This window comes from Rattus norvegicus, chromosome 5 (assembly GCF_021556685.1).
Source record: "Rattus norvegicus strain SHRSP/BbbUtx chromosome 5, alternate assembly SHRSP_T2T, whole genome shotgun sequence".
NCBI classification, from domain to species: Eukaryota; Metazoa; Chordata; class Mammalia; order Rodentia; family Muridae; genus Rattus; species Rattus norvegicus.
The window spans coordinates 72,827,699-72,847,997 of NC_141538.1; the positions used below are offsets into that span (position 1 = coordinate 72,827,699).

The 20,299-nt window shown below is 41.7% G+C and overlaps 1 protein-coding gene across 1 annotated transcript; it reads left to right on the forward strand.

The window, feature by feature from the left end:
• Positions 1-2,553: 2,553 nt before the first annotated feature.
• Positions 2,554-19,758, forward strand: Nipsnap3b (nipsnap homolog 3B). The gene is made up of 6 exons (NM_001009422.2): positions 2,554-2,669; positions 5,760-5,970; positions 14,767-14,925; positions 17,648-17,797; positions 19,180-19,266; positions 19,353-19,758. The coding sequence occupies exons 1-6, from the start codon at positions 2,610-2,612 to the stop codon at positions 19,427-19,429; spliced, it is 744 nt and encodes a 247-aa protein (NP_001009422.1). The 5' UTR covers positions 2,554-2,609; the 3' UTR covers positions 19,430-19,758.
• The last annotated feature ends 541 nt before the right edge of the window (positions 19,759-20,299 follow it).

The following is a 20,299-nucleotide window of genomic DNA, read 5'->3' on the forward strand; positions in this document are numbered from 1 at the left end:
CACTCATGGCCTTCCGGTCTTAACATGTCACTGGCACTAAAAGTCATTTTTAATCCAAACTCCTAAGAAACCCACAGGGGTATTTTAAACATACATAAAAGTATAGTAAGTATACAACTGTGTATGTTTTGGTAATAAAATACTTCACAGAAATGAAAAGCTTATACTTTCATTAAATAAGATATTCATAACTCCTACCACTGATACTAAGAAAGATATTAGCAAAACAGTTACAAAACTATAAACAACTGTTGGCAGTTCAAGAAGAGAGCCTTAGTCTTTGTCTTTCCACACAGCATTTTGTTTAATGTTCAACACACAAAGGATACTTTTGTGATATAAGCAGGACACTATTAATGAAAATTGATTTTTATCTTTGCTACAAGATCCTTAAAGGAGTTCATAAACTTGTTAGAGGGAGATTGAATGAAAATTGACTTTTACCTCTATGACAAGCTCCTTTAAATACAATGAAGCAACTCATAAACATTGTGATACTAATTTAGCTTTACTGAAATTAAGCAACACACACACACACACACACACACACACACACACACATTGACTCCACTCTAAATATTTGTAGTTTAACTTACAAGAACTCAAAAAAATAAAAATTAGGAGCTGGAAATATAACTCAGTTGATAGTACATTTGCCTGGCATTCATTGAAACCCTGGGTCCAATCCCCAATTGTGTTGGTGGGGGGGGGGGAATTGGAGATAATGCCTAAAGAAATAAAAAGTTAATCTATGTCACCATCTAGTGGCCTTAGAATATAGTTCTGAAAGGAGAAACTTCTCCAAGGTAAGCGTGCTGTTCCTAGCTGGGCTAGCAGAAGATCCACCTTACAGGGACCAGTATCAGCACAAGACACCCCAAGACCAAGTTCTCAACACAAAGATTTATTTGCCATAGAGGGGAAAAGGAAGGGAGTAAGAGACAAAGAATAGAGATAAAGGAGTAGGGGAAATAACAAGGGAGTGGGGGAGGGTTATTTATCCCAGGGACCAAGGATGGTCTCTGAAGAGAAAGGACCCAACCATGGCACATAGAAAAATGGCAGTTTATATAGGAAAAAGGGGACACCCTCCCCCATCCTACCCCTGTGTTAGGACTTGGTGTTTAATTTTGACTGGGCATATTAATTAGGTGAGCCAAAGGGGGCTTTTGATTGTTGGACTTTAATACTTTGATAACTGGACCTTGGTCGTCAGCCATAGGAGGAGGAAGTAGACAAAATAAGGTGGCTTGCTTTAGGAATGTAATCTAACGGTTTTTAGCAAGGCAGAGGGAATGTGTGAGGAGGGCAAGGTCCACCAGAGTCATGTCTGCCATGTTCGGCTGGCTAGAGTCCCTTCATACTGCTTCTGTCTACAGGGTTGCACAAGTCTAACCTTTGGACAAAATCAAGCAGGACAAAATGCCACCAAGGACATTGATCTGTTTGCCAGCATCATAAGTCAACTATCTGGCAACTGGTACCTACTTGCTTTTTGAGGTGTACAAACATATTTTCACAAAAGCCAGAGTAAATGAAAAAATAACATGGTCAGAAAAGTCTCACACAAAGAAGTGAAAAGTATAAACGTATAACCTATTTTAATAGTATTTAGTGTAGAATGTCTTAAGCACATCTTAAATTTTAATACCTATATAAAGAAGCATGCCTGTTTTTCAATAACTTACCTTTATATTTTGATGACATTTGTTCAGTGTAGTTTGTTTTTAGAGCTATATGTATTTGCTAAAGCATAAAATCCTTGAGAGTTTAAAGGCTAACAGGATTTCCAAGTTTATGACACTAAAACAGTTTTAATCCCTGATGACCAGTAAATAATGTAGTTTAGTATACATTAGTAAAGTGGCCAAGAGGCTATTTTCAGGGAAATTATTCAAGATACTGCGATTATTTAGCTATTTAATGTTTGTGACAAGTAGCCCCAATAAGCAGTGTACTTAAAAATGGTTTCTAAATCTTACGTCTTCCAAGTGAATATAGTTGGAAAATCATGAAACCTAGAATATGCTTAACAGAGAAAATAAACTCACACTAGAAAAATATAAATTGTAACTGAAGTTTTTGGAGGGCCAAAAATCAGAGAACGTCAGGTCAGCTTTCACATCACACAAAATTAATTTCGGTCTCCACGTGTCAAGCCCTCAGACCCACTTTTCTGGGCTCCAGGAAAATTAACCCATCTTTGTTCTCGGTGCCTCCCAGACCCTGTTGGGGATGGGGTTTGGGGTTGCAATAGGGATGCAGAGTACTCTGTGATAAAGGCAAAGGCTCGCTGATGGTTGCTACAAGTTCACCCCACCCGGAGAAGCATCCACGCCTCGCCCTACATTTTGTAGTGTTAGCGCCATACAGGAGATGAGGTGAAGGCCCAGGATGGGGAACAGAATCAGGTTCAGTGTCCAGATCTTCACAACCTTCACATCACCGACCACACCCCGGCTGTGCCTCAGGCGCCTGCGAGGAGGGGCGGAGCCGCGCCGCCAATTCCCGCCCAGTCTAGCACGGACCCAACTAAAGCTGAGGAGCACACAAGGAAGCGGAAAGAGCGCGTGTCCCGCTGCTCCGCTGCGGTCTATCTGGGCAGCACCATGCTCGCGCTCCGAAGCGGCCTGAGGACGGCGCTGGCCCCGCGGGCTCTGACGCCTCAGGTAGGGACCGCGGGGGCGTGCGCGAGTCGTGCACAGGGAGGTGGACAGTGCGGCCTGTGGCGAGAGCGAGCTTAGCCTGAGGAGGTGGGCGCAGCCTGGGGTGGAGGGGAGCGAGCTTAGCCTAGGGAGGTGGGCGGGGCCTGTGCTGTGCCTGGGAGGCTCAGGGAGGTGGGTGGGGCCGGGGGCGCAAGTATACACCCTCTCACTTGCTGGCAGACCCCTGATCGGTCTAGCCAATACCAGGTTCAATCAAGACCCAATATTATGTGAGTGCAAGGCACCCAAGGCTTGAGGAGATCACCACCGGAGACAGTGGACAGAGGCTTTTCTCTAGCATGGGGCGTCCCGGAAGCCCTGACCATTGCGTTCTTGCAGCTCTCACTATCGCGACTGCCACTCATTGAGGTTTTACAGCTCCTGCCTGGTTCAGATGTCGGCGTTTTGTGATGTTCAGGATCGCTCTGGGAGCATCCTGCCCTGCAACTCAGGGTCCTGGGATCTTAAGCCAAGCACGGCCCTGGTGCCTCCTGAAACTGGTTGTGCCTGCTTGTGTAAAAGGGAAGAAACCAACCAGCCTCATCCTTGGACCCTGGGCCATTTGTGACTTGAACCCAGAAGTTCTTGACCTCCTTTGTTTAGGAAGAGCTTTAAGCTGGTCTAGAGACAGACTTTGTGGTGAACAAAGAAGAGTGTACTGTCCATATGGCCTCTGTCCTGGCCGGCGGTCCAATATGGTTGACAAAAAGCTCTAATTCGGAGATAAGTGAACAAGCAGATTTTATGCTGGCACAGTTTGGCCCAGCCCTGCAACAGAGAAGTATCTCACCCTGAACACACACCTTTACCATACTGATTATTTTAATGTATACTTTCTGGGTGAAAGATCATAGTAAAAGTATCTTTGATCAGTAACTTACTTCTATTCTACCAATATAAATTCCTCGAATCATTCCAAAAGATTGTTATAAGTCTCCTATGTATCATTTTTTTTTTTTTACGATCTGGTATATTTTTACAAGTTTAGGTTTATTTTTCTGTATTTGTGCACCATATACATGCCTGGTGCTTGAGGAGGTCAGAAGACAGTGGCTTCTCTGGGACTATAGTTACAAATCATTGAGCCCCACCATATGGGTGCAGGACGTGGAACCTGTGTTCTCTGCAAGAGCAACAAATGCTGGCAACCATGAGCCAACCATCCAGCTTGTATTACGTATTTTAAACTACAAGTATAAGGCAGTTATTTAGAGTGTGATTACAAACAAAAAAAAGGCATTGCTACCACACTCAGAAGCACCTGCAGTGTTTTTTATAACGAGCTTAATTATTTGGAAAAATAGAAACGTAACCCATAATAATCGTGAATGAAGTGAGATACTTGGGTGGTTATGTTAACCCTGTACACAGGATAAACTCATGTATAATTATGTCTTATAAACAAAAGTAGAGTTAAAGCCTGTTGCTTTCATTAGTCCTAAAGATGATCAAGGTAAGCACTAATTTCGTCAAAGCTCTATTTACCAAAGTGGTTCTGAATACTTTTCTTATTTAATCACTTTCAGAAAGTAGATACATGAAAATTCAACCCACTTAGGATGGTGCTATAAACTAGAATGCTCTGTGTGTGTGTGTGTGTGTGTGTGTGTGTGTGTGTGTGTGTGTGTGTGTGTGTGTGTGTAACCAGACCCGGATAATTAATGGCAAGGTGCTTTCTTGCAGTTATTAAAGCACAACATGAAGGTTTTCATACAAAGGATAGGGCTATTAAAGGATTTGTCCATCAACCTGATATAACCAGGTGCATTATACTGCATCTTTTGAAACTGAGGAGGTCCCTGCAGGTGTCCAGGCACAGCTGTGTGCATGCAAAGAGATGAGCATGAAAACTGGGTTCAGATTGACATCGTCAAACTGGTTCAGACTTTGGGGAGTCTAATTCTGGGCAGTTCGTCCTAAGCATATTTACACAGTACAGTTTAGGGAAACATTTCCAGAAACAAACACTCCCATTGTAGGTTTTCAGACAACAACCACCCATTCCAAGTGTAATGTAAACTTAAGTGATGACTACTTAGAAACTCCTTTGCAAAGTACATGTGACACGAGGGTAGGTTTTACAGTTTAAGGGCGTAGAATCTAGTGTGGTCTCTGACCAATAGCGTAGAGGTCAGCAGGTGGTAAGTACCTGGGACATCTCCCCTAAGGATTGGTTTAACTGGAGCTAAAGGTCACAGTCTAGGAGGGGAGTCTGGACTAATCATTCTGCGGATTTGGGTGAGATCTGCTTCTGCAGCAAAAGGTGGTGAGGTCTGCCACCACTGATAGGGAAAAGGTCACCAGATCCCCAACAACATCCACTCCTAATCCTGTGGGCTGGAAAACAGATAATCCCTCCACTGAGGAGAGGCCCCTGTGTGTTTAACATTCCCGATTCCCTAATGTCGGTGGATACAAGGCCTGTGAGCCCCAACATGAAACTGTTTCCGAACACTTCTGCCTCCTTGAATTCTCCCTTTTCAGCATTTATGCAGCCATCCACTATATTGCAGAGCAATTTTAATGGTTCATAGCATCTTTTTTTTTTTGACCAGTAATTTACCTCACTGAGTACTTAAAAAAAAGTTTAGATCTAAATATTACTCATTTCTTTTAGGAACCCAAAAAGTCTTCTGCCAATAAAGATTTACATTATGTCTGTCAAAAAGACACGTATAAGATGTTCAGTCTTTTTGAAGTGAGTCGTACTGTTGACTACAGGTTTTGACTACATAAGAGAGAAGTCTAAAGTTACAAGGCTCTCTGGGAAACATGATTACAACCTTGGCGATTACATATCAGCAACTCTTCATGAAAATGTGCTTAAAGATGTCCTCCAGCTAAGAAAAGTAACTCTGCTTAGCACACTTAAGAGCAGTTACCTTTATTGGTAATCTCTACATAAACATGTATGTCTATAAAGAATTGACAGGAAAAATAGAAATAAGAACTATGAGTCTGCTTTGTGTCCTTTCTTTCCAGGCTCAAATATATGATTGTAACAGCAATGATAAATCTTTTCCAAAATATTTCAATGTGCCCTGTCTTTCTCAGGTATGTTCACCTTTTGCTACAGGCCCCAGGCAAAGCGATGGGACATTGTATGAATTCCGCACCTACTCTCTGAAGCCCTCAAAGACAAATGCGTTCCTGCAGAATTTTCAGAAATACGTTCACCTTCGGACAGCTCACTCTGAGATGATTGGATACTGGACCGTAGAATTTGGAGGCAAAATAAACAGAGTGTTCCATATTTGGAAGTATGGTATGAGTCACACAGCTTCTGCTTCGTGCAAACAATGCTCATTGTTAAGCAGTTTGTGAGGGTTGGCTCTTCTTTTTTTTTTTTTTTTTTTTTTTATGGCTTTTTTTTTTTTTTTTTTTTTTTTTTTTTTTTTTTTTATTAACTTGAGTATTTCTTATATACATTTCGAGTGTTATTCCCTTTCCCGGTTTCCGGGCAAACATCCCCCTCCCCCCTCCCCTTCCTTATGGGTGTTCCCCTCCCAACCCTCCCCCCATTGCCGCCCTCCCCCCATAGACTAGTTCACTGGGGGTTCAGTCTTAGCAGGACCCAGGGCTTCCCCTTCCACTGGTGCTCTTACTAGGATATTCATTGCTACCTATGGGGTCAGAGTCCAGGGTCAGTCCATGTATAGTCTTTAGGTAGTGGCTTAGTCCCTGGAAGCTCTGGTTGCTTGGCATTGTTGTACTTTTGGGGTCTCGAGTCCCTTCAAGCTCTTCCAGTTCTTTCTCTGATTCCTTCAATAGGGGACCTATTCTCAGTTCAGTGGTTTGCTGCTGGCATTCGCCTCTATATTTGCTGTATTCTGGCTGTGTCTCTCAGGAGCGATCTACATCCGGCTCCTGTCGGTCTGCACTTCTTTGCTTCATCCATCTTGTCTAATTGGGTGGCTGTATATGTATGGGCCACATGTGGGGCAGGCTCTGAATGGGTGTTCTTTCAGTCTCTGTTTTAATCTTTGCCTCTCCCTTCCCTGCCAAGGGTATTCTTTTTCCTCATTTAAAGAAGGAGTGAAGCATTCACATTTTGATCATCCGTCTTGAGTTTCGTTTGTTCTAGGGATCTAGGGTAATTCAAGCATTTGGGCTAATAGCCACTTATCAGTGAGTGCATACCATGTATGTCTTTCTGTGATTGGGTTAGCTCACTCAGGATGATATTTTCCAGTTCCAACCATTTGCCTACGAATTTCATAAAGTCGTTGTTTTTGATAGCTGAGTAATATTCCATTGTGTAGATGTACCACATTTTCTGTATCCATTCCTCTGTTGAAGGGCATCTGGGTTCTTTCCATTTTCTGGCTATTATAAATAAGGCTGCGATGAACATAGTGGAGCACGTGTCTCTTTTATATGTTGAGGCATCTTTTGGGTATATGCCCAAGAGAGGTATAGCTGGATCCTCAGGCAGTTCAATGTCCAATTTTCTGAGGAACCTCCAGACTGATTTCCAGAATGTTTTTACCAGTCTGCAATCCCACCAACAATGGAGGAGTGTTCCTCTTTCTCCACATCCTCGCCAGCATCTGCTGTCACCTGAGTTTTTGATCTTAGCCAATCGCACTGGTGTGAGGTGAAACCTCAGGGTTGTTTTGATTTGCATTTCCCTTATGACTAAAGATGTTGAACATTTCTTTAGGTGTTTCTCAGCCATTCGGCATTCCTCAGCTGTGAATTCTTTGTTTAGCTCTGAACCCCATTTTTTAATAGGGTTATTTGTTTCCCTGCGGTCTAACTTCTTGAGTTCTTTGTATATTTTGGATATAAGGCCTCTATCTGTTGTAGGATTGGTAAAGATCTTTTCCCAATCTGTTGGTTGCCGTTTTGTCCTAACCACAGTGTCCTTTGCCTTACAGAAGCTTTGCAGTTTTATGAGATCCCATTTGTCGATTCTTGATCTTAGAGCATAAGCCATTGGTGTTTTGTTCAGGAAATTTTTTCCAGTGCCCATGTGTTCCAGATGCTTCCCTAGTTTTTCTTCTATTAGTTTGAGTGTGTCTGGTTTGATGTGGAGGTCCTTGATCCACTTGGACTTAAGCTTTGTACAGGGTGATAAGCATGGATCGATCTGCATTCTTCTACATGTTGCCCTCCAGTTGAACCAGCACCATTTGCTGAAAATGCTATCTTTTTTCCATTTGATGGTTTTGGCTCCTTTGTCAAAAATCAAGTGACCATAGGTGTGTGGGTTCATTTCTGGGTCTTCAATTCTATTCCATTGGTCTATCTGTCTGTCTCTGTACCAATACCATGCAGTTTTTATCACTATTGCTCTGTAATACTGCTTGAGTTCAGGGATAGTGATTCCCCCTGAAGTCCTTTTATTGTTGAGGATAGCTTTAGCTATCCTGGGTTTTTTGTTATTCCAGATGAATTTGCAAATTGTTCTGTCTAACTCTTTGAAGAATTGGATTGGTATTTTGATGGGGATTGCATTGAATCTGTAGATTGCTTTTGGTAAAATGGCCATTTTTACTATATTAATCCTGCCAATCCATGAGCATGGGAGATCTTTCCATCTTCTGAGGTCTTCTTCAATTTCTTTCCTCAGTGTCTTGAAGTTCTTATTGTACAGATCTTTTACTTGCTTGGTTAAAGTCACACCGAGGTACTTTATATTATTTGGGTCTATTATGAAGGGTGTCGTTTCCCTAATTTCTTTCTCGGCTTGTTTCTCTTTTGTATAGAGGAAGGCAACTGATTTATTTGAGTTAATTTTATACCCAGCCACTTTGCTGAAGTTGTTTATCAGCTTTAGTAGTTCTCTGGTGGAACTTTTGGGATCACTTAAATATACTATCATGTCATCTGCAAATAGTGATATTTTGACTTCTTCTTTTCCGATCTGTATCCCTTTGATCTCCTTTTGTTGTCTGATTGCTCTGGCTAGAACTTCAAGAACTATATTGAATAAGTAGGGAGAGAGTGGGCAGCCTTGTCTAGTCCCTGATTTTAGTGGGATTGCTTCAAGTTTCTCTCCATTTAGTTTAATGTTAGCAACTGGTTTGCTGTATATGGCTTTTACTATGTTTAGGTATGGGCCTTGAATTCCTATTCTTTCCAGGACTTTTATCATGAAGGGGTGTTGAATTTTGTCAAATGCTTTCTCAGCATCTAATGAAATGATCATGTGGTTCTGTTCTTTCAGTTTGTTTATATAATGGATCACGTTGATGGTTTTCCGTATATTAAACCATCCCTGCATGCCTGGGATGAAGCCTACTTGATCATGATGGATGATTGTTTTGATGTGCTCTTGAATTCGGTTTGCCAGAATTTTATTGAGTATTTTTGCGTCGATATTCATAAGGGAAATTGGTCTGAAGTTCTCTTTCTTTGTTGTGTCTTTGTGTGGTTTAGGTATAAGAGTAATTGTGGCTTCGTAGAAGGAATTTGGTAGGGCTCCATCTGTTTCAATTTTGTGGAATAGTTTGGATAATATTGGTATGAGGTCTTCTATGAAGGTTTGATAGAATTCTGCACTAAACCCGTCTGGACCTGGGCTCTTTTTGGTTGGGAGACCTTTAATGACTGCTTCTATTTCCTTAGGAGTTATGGGGTTGTTTAACTGGTTTATCTGTTCCTGATTTAACTTCGATACCTGGTATCTGTCTAGGAAATTGTCCATTTCCTGAAGATTTTCAGATTTTGTTGAATATAGGTTTTTATAGTAAGATCTGATGATTTTTTTAATTTCCTCCGAATCTGTAGTTATGTCTCCCTTTTCATTTCTGATTTTGTTAATTTGGACACACTCTCTGTGTCCTCTCGTTAGTCTGGCTAAGGGTTTATCTATCTTGTTGATTTTCTCAAAGAACCAACTTTTGGTTCTGTTGATTCTTTCTATGGTCCTTTTTGTTTCTACTTGGTTGATTTCAGCTCTGAGTTTGATTATTTCCTGCCTTCTACTCCTCCTGGGTGTATTTGCTTCTTTTTGTTCTAGAGCTTTTAGGTGTGCTGTCAAGCTGCTGACATATGCTCTTTCCTGTTTCTTTCTGCAGGCACTCAGCGCTATGAGTTTTCCTCTTAGCACAGCTTTCATTGTGTCCCATAAGTTTGAGTATGTTGTATCTTCATTTTCATTAAATTCTAAAAAGTTTTTAATTTCTTTCTTTATTTCTTCCTTGACCAGGTTATCATTGAGTAGAGCATTGTTCAATTTCCACGTATATGTGGGCATTCTTCCCTTATTGTTATTGAAGACCAGTTTTAGGCCGTGGTGGTCCGATAGCACGCATGGGATTATTTCTATCTTTCTGTACCTGTTGAGGCCCATTTTTTGACCAATTATATGGTCAATTTTGGAGAAAGTACCATGAGGAGCTGAGAAGAAGGTATATCCTTTTGCTTTAGGATAGAATGTTCTATAAATATCCGTTAAGTCCATTTGGCTCATGACTTCTCTTAGTTTGTCTACATCACTGTTTAATTTCTGTTTCCATGATCTGTCCATTTATGAGAGTGGGGTGTTGAAATCTCCCACTATTATTGTGTGAGGTGCAATGTGTGTTTTGAGCTTTAGTAAGGTTTCTTTTACGTATGTAGGTGCCCTTGTATTTGGGGCATAGATATTTAGGATTGAGAGTTCATCTTGGTTGATTTTTCCTTTGATGAATATGAAGTGTCCTTCCTTATCTTTTTTGATGACTTTTAGTTGGAAATTGATTTTATTTGATATTAGAATGGCTACTCCAGCTTGCTTCTTCTGACCATTTGCTTGGAAAGTTGTTTTCCAGCCTTTCACTCTGAGGTAGTGTCTGTCTTTGTCTCTGAGGTGTGTTTCCTGTAGGCAGCAGAATGCAGGGTCCTCGTTGCGTATCCAGTTTGTTAATCTATGTCTTTTTATTGGGGAGTTGAGGCCATTGATATTGAGAGATATTAAGGAATAGTGATTATTGCTTCCCGTTATATTCATATTTGGATGTGAGGTTATGTTTGTGTGCTTTCATTCTCTTTGTTTTGTTGCCAAGACGATTAGTTTCTTGCTTCTTCTAGGGTATAGCTTGCCTCCTTATGTTGGGCTTTACCATTTATTATCCTTTGTAGTGCTGGATTTGTAGAAAGATATTGTGTAAATTTGGTTTTGTCATGGAATATCTTGGTTTCTCCATCAATGTTAATTGAGAGTTTTGCTGGATACAGTAACCTGGGCTGGCATTTGTGTTCTCTTAGGGTCTGTATGACATCAGTCCAGGATCTTCTGGCCTTCATAGTTTCTGGCGAGAAGTCTGGTGTGATTCTGATAGGTCTCCCTTTATATGTTACTTGACCTTTTTCCCTTACTGCTTTTAATATTCTTTCTTTATTTTGTGCGTTTGGTGTTTTGACAATTATGTGACGGGAGGTGTTTCTTTTCTGGTCCAATCTATTTGGAGTTCTGTAGGCTTCTTGTATGTCTATGGGTATCTCTTTTTTTAGGTTAGGGAAGTTTTCTTCTATGATTTTGTTGAAGATATTTACTGGTCCTTTGAGCTGGGAGTCTTCACTCTCTTCTATACCTATTATCCTTAGGTTTGATCTTCTCATTGAGTCCTGGATTTCCTGTATGTTTTGGACCAGTAGCTTTTTCCGCTTTACATTATCTTTCACAGTTGAGTCAATGATTTCTATGGAATCTTCTGCTCCTGAGATTCTCTCTTCCATCTCTTGTATTCTGTTGGTGAAGCTTGTATCTACAGCTCCTTGTCTCTTCTTTTGGTTTTCTATATCCAGGGTTGTTTCCATGTGTTCTTTCTTGATTGCTTCTATTTCCATTTTTAATTCCTTCAACTGCTTGATTGTGTTTTCCTGGAATTCTTTCAGGGATTTTTGCGATTCCTCTCTGTAGGCTTTTACTTGTTTATTAATGTTTTCCTGTGCTTCCCTAAGTGTGTTCATGTCTTTCTTGAAGTCCTCCAGCATCATGATCAAATATGATTTTGAAACTAGATCTTGCTTTTCTGGTGTGTTTGGATATTCCATGTTTGTTTTGGTGGGAGAATTGGGCTCCGATGATGGCATGTAGTCTTGGTTTCTGTTGCTTGGGTTCCTGCGCTTGCCTCTCGCCATCAGATTATCTCTAGTGTTACTTTGTTCTGCTGTTTCTGACAGTGGCTAGACTGTCCTATAAGCCTGTGTGTCAGGAGTGCTGTAGACCTGTTTTCCTCTCTTTCAGTCAGTTATGGGGACAGAGTGTTCTGCTTTCGGGCGTGTGGTTTTTCCTCTCTACAGGTCTTCAGCTGTTCCTGTGGGCCTGTGTCTTGAGTTCACCAGGCAGCTTTCTTGCAGCAGAAAAGTTGGTCTTACCTGTGGTCCCGAGGCTCAAGTTCGCTCGTGGGGTGCTGCCCACGGGCTCTCTGCAGCGGCAGCAACCAGGAAGACCTGTGCTGCCCCTTCCGGGAGCTTCAGTGCACCAGGGTTCCAGATGGTCTTTGGCTTTTTCCTCTGGCGTCCGAGATGTGTGTGCAGGGAGCAGTCTCTTCTGGTTTCCCAGGCTTGTCCGCCTCTCTGAAGGTTTAGCTCTCCCTCCCACGGGATTTGGGTGCAGAGAACTGTTTATCCGGTCTGTTTCCTTCAGGGTCCGGCGGGGTCCTGCCGCTCCTGGGTCCTCCCCCACGGGAGCCCAGAGGCCTTATACAGTTTCCTCTTGGGCCAGGGATGTGGGCAGGGGTGAGCAGTGTTGGTGGTCTCTTCCGCTCTGCAGCCTCAGGAGTGCCCACCTGACCAGGCGGTTGGGTTTCTCTCTCACCGGGTCTGGGAGCAGAGAGCTGCTGCGGGCCGGGATCCGCGGGTGTTTTTTTTTTTTTTTTTTTTTTTTTTTTTTATTAACTTGAGTATTTCTTATATACATTTCGAGTGTTATTCCCTTTCCCGGTATCCGGGCAAACATCCCCTTCCCCCCTCCCCTTCCTTATGGGTGTTCCCCTCCCAACCCTCCCCCCATTGCCGCCCTCCCCCCACCAGTCTAGTTCACTGGGGGTTCAGTCTTAGCAGGACCCAGGGCTTCCCCTTCCACTAGTGCTCTTACTAGGATATTCATTGCTACCTATGGGGTCAGAGTCCAGGGTCAGTCCATGTATAGTCTTTAGGTAGTGGCTTAGTCCCTGGAAGCTCTGGTTGCTTGGCATTGTTGTACATATGGGGTCTCGAGCCCCTTCAAGCTCTTCCAGTTCTTTCTCTGATTCCTTCAACGGCCTCTGTATTTACTGTATTCTGGCTGTGTCTCTCAGGAGCGATCTACATCCGGCTCCTGTCGGTCTGCACTTCTTTGCTTCATCCATCTTGTCTAATTGGGTGGCTGTATATGTATGGGCCACATGTGGGGCAGGCTCTGAATGGGAGTTCCTTCAGTCTCTGTTTTAATCTTTGCCTCTCCCTTCCCTGCCAAGGGTATTCTTTTTCCCCTTTTAAAGAAGGAGTGAAGCATTCACATTTTGATCATCCGTCTTGAGTTTCATTTGTTCTAGGCATCTAGGGTAATTCAAGCATTTGGGCTAATAGCCACTTATCAATGAGTGCATACCATGTATGTCTTTCTGTGATTGTGTTACCTCACTCAGGATGATGTTTTCCAGTTCCTTCCATTTGCCTATGAATTTCATGGTCATTGTTTTTGATACCTGAGTAATATTCCATTGTGTAGATGTACCACATTTTCTGTATCCATTCCTCTGTTGAAGGGCATCTGGGTTCTTTCCAGCTTCTGGCTATTATAAATAAGGCTGCTATGAACATAGTGGAGCACGTGTCTTTTTTATATGTTGGGGCATCTTTTGGGTATATGCAGGGTTGGCTCTTCTGTTCGTGTTACTGTACATACACTTTGGCTACAGGAAACATTTTGAAAGCAATATAGCCTCTGAGATTTCTATGTATGGGATGTATTACCTCATGAATCTCTAATATGATGAACTAACTTTAATTCTCAGTTTTAGAATGGTTTGTTGGGAAAATATATCTTTTATAAAATTAAAATCTGTGCTTGCAAAAGTCCAAATTTGTGGAAAATATAAAATGAAAGTATCCTATTAACAGGAAGAGCTAGAGTTGGGTATTGACATTTTAGTTATTATTTTAATAATTCTCATATTTAGAGCCTTTGAGGGGGCCATCAACTTTTAAGTTTCTCAACCCTAAGACTTAATAATTCTGTTATATTTAGCAATCACTTTTAAGTTCTTCATAGTTTCAAAGAATTCACTATCTTGTTCTATAATGGAGACAAAGGCAGAGGAATTGAGGGTGTTCTCATGCCACAGAACAAATGTCAAGGCTCTGTGAACCTCTTACTCCTGTGTCTGGTCTTCTCAGCCTGCGTCAGGGCCTGCGGGTACCCAAGAAACTCTTTAATCATTTTGTTTTGGGTTTTTCCATCAGTGTCCAAATTAATGTTCAAAAAAATGCTTTACTCTGCAAGTTCTTCATACTGTACCTAGCACAGCACAGTCTGGGACTTTTCCATGCTATCATAGACCAAGTCTCATTAAAATTAATATAGGCGTCAGATGCTGTACCAGTTAAAACATGACTCATCAGGAGACTAACAATGTGATAATCAACACCATTTTTGTTCGCCGGAAGAACGGGTTTGATGGGTACCTTTTCCTTTCACTTCTGTTACTTTGCTCAAGGCATATCTTGACCACAGTACCATCATTATCAAAGTATTTCTCTCTCAGCTGGGCCTGTCAGGTAGGCGCTTCAGTTGAATAAGAAGAATCCACATGTGTTTGGTGCTAAGTACTAAAGTCTCTTCTAAACCCTCTTCATGGGCTCATTTAATCCTCACCGCAAACCTGGAGGTCGATGTTATCTTATTTTCCCATATCACAGACTGAGAAACAAACAGTAACTTAACTCCTGTACCCGGCTGAGTGGTAAAACCTGTGAAGTCCATTCAGAGAGATTACAATAGCTGTTTCTCTGTCTTTTACCCTGAGGACTGTGATTTGAAGAAGACAGCACATCTTCCCACGTAGGCATTCTCAAAGCCGTAAAACAATCTCTCGTGGGCTGTGGATAAACAGTATCAACTTTTCTCCACTTTTTTCTACCATAGATAATTTTGCTCATCGAACTGCCGTCCGCAAAGCCTTGGCCAAGGATAAGGAATGGCAAGAACAATTCCTCATTTCAAATTTGGCTTTCATGGATGAACAAGAGGTTGAGATTACCTACTTGGTACCCTGGTGTAAAATAAGAACACCTCCCAAGGAAGGTGAGCCTGTCTTGGGCATTGCGAGTTGTCATGACTGAAATTGTCGGGATGTTAAGTGGTTTTTAAAAAAAAAAGTGTTCCTGGAAAACAAAAACCAATGAATTATTTGTTTTCTGTAGGAATGACGCTGTGAGTATTGATCTAAAAACTGATCTTTGTTTATTCTTGAAAAATGAGAATTAATGAAGTATTTTTCAAAGTAAGATATATATACATATACAAACATATATTTGCATGTATGTATTTGTTAATGTATATAGGTGTTTTGCCTATGTTTGTCTGTACAGAGCTGGCACACCTTGCACCTGGGGAGGTCAGAAAAGGGCATCAGATCCCATGGAACTTGAATTACAGACAACTGTGAACTGCTGTGTGGGTGCTCGGAATTGAATCCAGCTTCTCTGCTAGAGCAACCAGTAACCTTGACCACTGAGCCATCTCACCTGCCCTTCCAATCGTTAGGGACTAAAGCCTAATTACAATGTAGAAAAGAAATCAGTAAAATATTATAGTTTTTAGGGTTCGAGACAAGATCTCATGATTTAACCCAGGGTGAACTCAAATTCACAATTCTCCTGCCTTAAACTCTCTAACACAGAGATTATAGACATGTAATACCATGCCTGTTTAAATAGTATAAGCATTTAAATACAAAAATACCTCTCACAGATTACAGTATTTCAGGTTAAACACATCTCTTATATAGAATAGACTGTCTGGAGGGACAGAATTAATTGGCACTGCCAAGGTACACTGCAGCTAACCTTTCTGTCCTCTTCTTTCTCACTCTGAAAGCAATTCCTTAGGATATGTCTTCTTGCTTATTTAAAGAAACTTATCTCAATCCAGTTTCAAACAAATGTCAGATTATAAAAGCGTAACATTTTAGCTTTTATTTCCCATTTTCCTAACTATATTTTTGAGTAGAAGAAATTTGAAAAATCTCATTGAGACCTTCCCTGTAGGGAGCAGAGGAAGCCCCGAGTGACTGTGCATTCTAACATGAGCACAGCCTGTGCGGGATACACAAGGCTTCAGACCCATAGGACAGTTGGCAAAGCCATTACCCATACGCCAGACTCAAGAGGAATGGCCACCCTTTCCTTAGGACTCGAGTGTGAGTGTTTATGAATGATTGATCCTGTGCGCCAGCAGCTGCAGCGTCCTCCTGGATGTTTACAGCCTGGCACTGCTCACCTACAGGACCTCCCACTAGGCCAGCTAACCCTGCCCCCTATGCTGCACCTCAAAACCAAGGGAAAGTGGTTTCAGGCAGTGGTGGTAGCAGCAACGTTACAGAATCTCACCTGACCCCAGCATCCCTGGCAGTATGTGTGTCTGTGTGTCTGTCTGTTCTTCATTCCCTTGTGCCCTCTAGCCTGGGTTCTGGGACCTAGGCCACCAGGTATGCAGCACCGGTGCACTTAGGCCTGCCCTTTGCTCTAAGTGCTGTCCAAAGACAGGTGCCACCTCTTGCAGTGGTGTTGTAATCTTGGTGAGTTTGGTGTCTGTTTTGGTTTGGGTCTTTTTTTGCACTTTTCACATTTATTTACTTATGTAGTATATATTCATGCCTAGTGCACACATGAAGGTCAGAGAACAACTTCCTTACATTGTATATGTTCCAAGGACTGAACTCTGTCAGGCTTGGCAGGAAGCATTTTTACACACTAAGCCCTCTCACTGGGCATAAATGTTATTTCCCTCTAAATTTTTCATAATTCTTTAGTGCCCTTGTTCTTTTTCATTTTCTAATCTTTTTTTTTTTTTGGAGCTGGGGACCGAACCCAGGGCCTTGCGGTTGCTAGGCAAGCGCTCTACCACTGAGCCAAATCTCCAACTCTTTTTCATTTTCTATCAGATCTACTTATCCTCCAGTTTCTTATTTCTGCTTTATATTTCTGACTAAAGGTTAAAAAAAAATCAAAAACACTACATAGCTTAAAATCCTATTTAAAACTATTTAATGTAATTGTTTATCCATAACTTCTATTTCTCCTTAGTTATTAAGGTTAACCTTGAACATAGACAGAAACTTCTAAACATAAAAATGAGGAAAAATAATGCAAAGGATTAACAAATACATCTGCATAAATCTGTATATACAGATGACTTTTTCATTAATTTATTTATTTATTTATTTACTTACTTACTTTACATCCCAACCACAGCCCCCTCTCTCCTCTCATTTCAGTATAACCCTCCTACCACCTAGTACCAACCCACCCTGGCACATCAACTCACATCAAAACTAAGTGTGTCCTCTCCCACTCAGGCCAGACAAGGCAGCCCAGCTAGGGGGAAGGAATTCAGAAGCAGGCAACAGAGTCTGAGTCAGAGACAGCCCCAGCTTCAGTTGTTGTGGGGGACCCACTTCCACAAGTCTCCCTGATGTTTGACGCCTAATGTTTGACTGTGGGTCTCTGCCTCTGTTTCCATCAGCTGTTGCACAAAGCCTCTCAGGAGACAGTTATGTTAGGTTCCTGTCTGAAACCATAGCAGAATATCATCAATCGTGTCTGGGGTAGGCTCTTTCCCATTGGGTGGCTCTCAAGTTGGGCCAGTCATTGTTTGACAGTTCCCTCAATCTCTGCTCCAGGAGATGACCCTTTAAACATACATATATGGTCACTTCCCACTCCTAGAGTCAAACAAAGCTAATGGCCTGAATAGTGTCGGGTGAGTAATTGCTTAATCATTTTATTAATTCTGTCAATTCCAGGAGTCTATGAACTGGCTACCTTTCAGATGAAGCCTGGTGGCCCAGCTCTATGGGGTGATGCATTCAAAAGGGCAATAAACGCCCATGTTGAGCTTGGCTACTCTACACTAGTTGGTGTTTTCCACACTGAATATGGAGCCCTCAACAGAGGTGAGAATGTGATGAATGTTGGTGATTGCCTATGTTTCTTGGGGTTTTTGACATTGATTTTAATATTGAGGGTGTTAGGTATGCACATCTTTTTTTTTTTTTTCTTTTCTTCGGAGCTGGGGACTGAACCCAGGGCCTTGCGCTTGCTAGGCAAGCGCTCTACCACTGAGCTAAATCCCCAACCCCAGAGGGTGTTAGGTATGAAAACACTGATTTGCATCTTACTTATTTCTAAAGATGTATTTATTTTATGTATGAGTACAGTGCAGCTGTCTTCATGTACACCAGAAGAGGGCATTGGATTCCATTACAGATGGTTGTGAGCCACCATGTGGTTGTTGGGAATTGAACTCAGAACCTCTGGAAGAGCAGTCAGTGCTCTTATCTACCGAGCCATCTTTCCAGCCCCCTGTATCTTATTTTTTAATGTGATTGCTAATACTTTTGGAGTTATTTCATAGTTGTTTAGAAACTGGAAGAGTCTTTAAAAAATATTAATTCCTTTTATCATTTTTCTAAAAGCCTCATGATTTATTTCAAAATAATAATGTTGGAGTAAAGATACTGTTTCCAAATGAAAATATAAATATACATTTTTATAAATGCAAAAATTATGGGCAAACCCAAACAAAAAATATCTATTTCTGATTATTGATGTTGACAGTGTTTTATGAATGGCAAAGGAATGCAAAGAGCTAAGAACTGTTGCATATAAAAGGCTAGAACAGTGTATGTGCATGACGCCAGCGATAACTTCCTAGGGCTCCAATGTGGATAGACAGTACTGGCATGATGATCTGTGTTTGATCTCTGGCACCCGTATCAAAGCTGGCCACAGAGGCACAATCTCCAGTCTCAGCCCTGGGAAGGTGAAAGTAGGAAGCTTGCCAGCTAGTCTAGCCCGATTGTTAAGTTCCAAATTGAGTGAGAAACCTTGTATCAAAACAGGAAGAGAGCAGTTGAAGAGGGCACCTGACACTCACCTCTGCTCTCCACCTGTGCACATACACATGTGCACCCATAGCACACAGAGATACACATATCAGGGTCAGGGATGTAGAGCAGAGGTAGAGTACTTACCCAGCATTCATTGCATCCTTTCAAAAGGTCCTAGACCCCATGCCCAGCGCCACACACATTTAAAAAAATACCTGCTATAAGGTTGTATCTTGAGTATAGTACACACACATGCATGCGTACTACATGTACGTATATGCAGATAACAATAAAAGAGGGTGTGAATTTGAAAGAGAGTGAGGAGGTTATATGGGAGGGTCTGGAGGAAAGAAAAGGAAGGGACAATGTATATAATTATAGTCTCAAAAATGAAAAAGCTGCCTGTTATGAAAACATTACAGCTAACTCATGGTTTACTCGTGCAGTTCATGTCCTCTGGTGGAACGACAGTGCCGACAGCCGAGCAGCTGGGAGACACTGGTCCCATGAGGATCCCAGAGTAGTGGCTGCTGGTGAGCTGTTTGATTAGGCATGAATTATTTTTAGAACAAATTTGATTCAGCTGATAGCTTCATTGTCTTCTAAAATGTCTTTCCAGTTCGGGAAAGTGTCAATTACCTCGAGTCTCAGCAGAATATGTTCCTGATTCCAACCTCATTTTCACCATTGAAGTAGTTTCCTACCGAGCGCTGAGCATTCCCATCACGGAGGTGAGATGCGTTTCCCCCAGACAATCGCCCTGTTCATTGTCTGAAGGAGGTGCTGAGCTACCGCACTGCCCTCTGCATGTCTGAGACTTCATGTATCCTTTACTACCAGTCGCTCAGGAAATGTTTCTGTCCCTTTTCATGTCTACTGGATGTCAGAAAGTGGTGTTATTACTCCATGCCCTGGTACTTCATTGTTCTTCTGTGGTTTTATGATTAAGTCTTGTCCTCAAAATATGATTTTGAAATTTTTTCCCTCAAAATATTTGGAAATTAAATAAATACAATATCTGCCTTTTTATTGCGTTCATTTTCCCTAAAATTTTTAACTGTTTTTACCAGTAATGTTTACTTTGTGATTTCAAATGGGATTGATAGAAGTCAGAGAAAGAACTGGAAGAGCTTGAAGGGGCTCGAGACCCCATATGTACAACAATGCCAAGCAACCAGAGCTTCCAGGGACTAAGCCACTACCTAAAGACTATACATGGACTGACCCTGGACTCTGACCCCATAGGTAGCAATGAATATCCTAGTAAGAGCACCAGTGGAAGGGGAAGCCCTGGGTCCTGCTAAGACTGAACCCCAATGAACGTGATTGTTGTGGGGAGAGTGGTAATGGGGGGAGGATGGGGAGGGGAAGCCCATATAGAAGGGGAGGGAGAGGGGTTAGGGGGATGTCGGCCCAGAAACCAGGAAGGGGAATAACAATTGAAATGTAAATAAGAAATACTCAAGTTAATAAAGATGGAGAAAAGAAAAAGAAAAGTATAATACCATGTCATCTGTATTAATTACAGTTTCACATTCATTATTAAGTCAAAATTGGAAAATAATA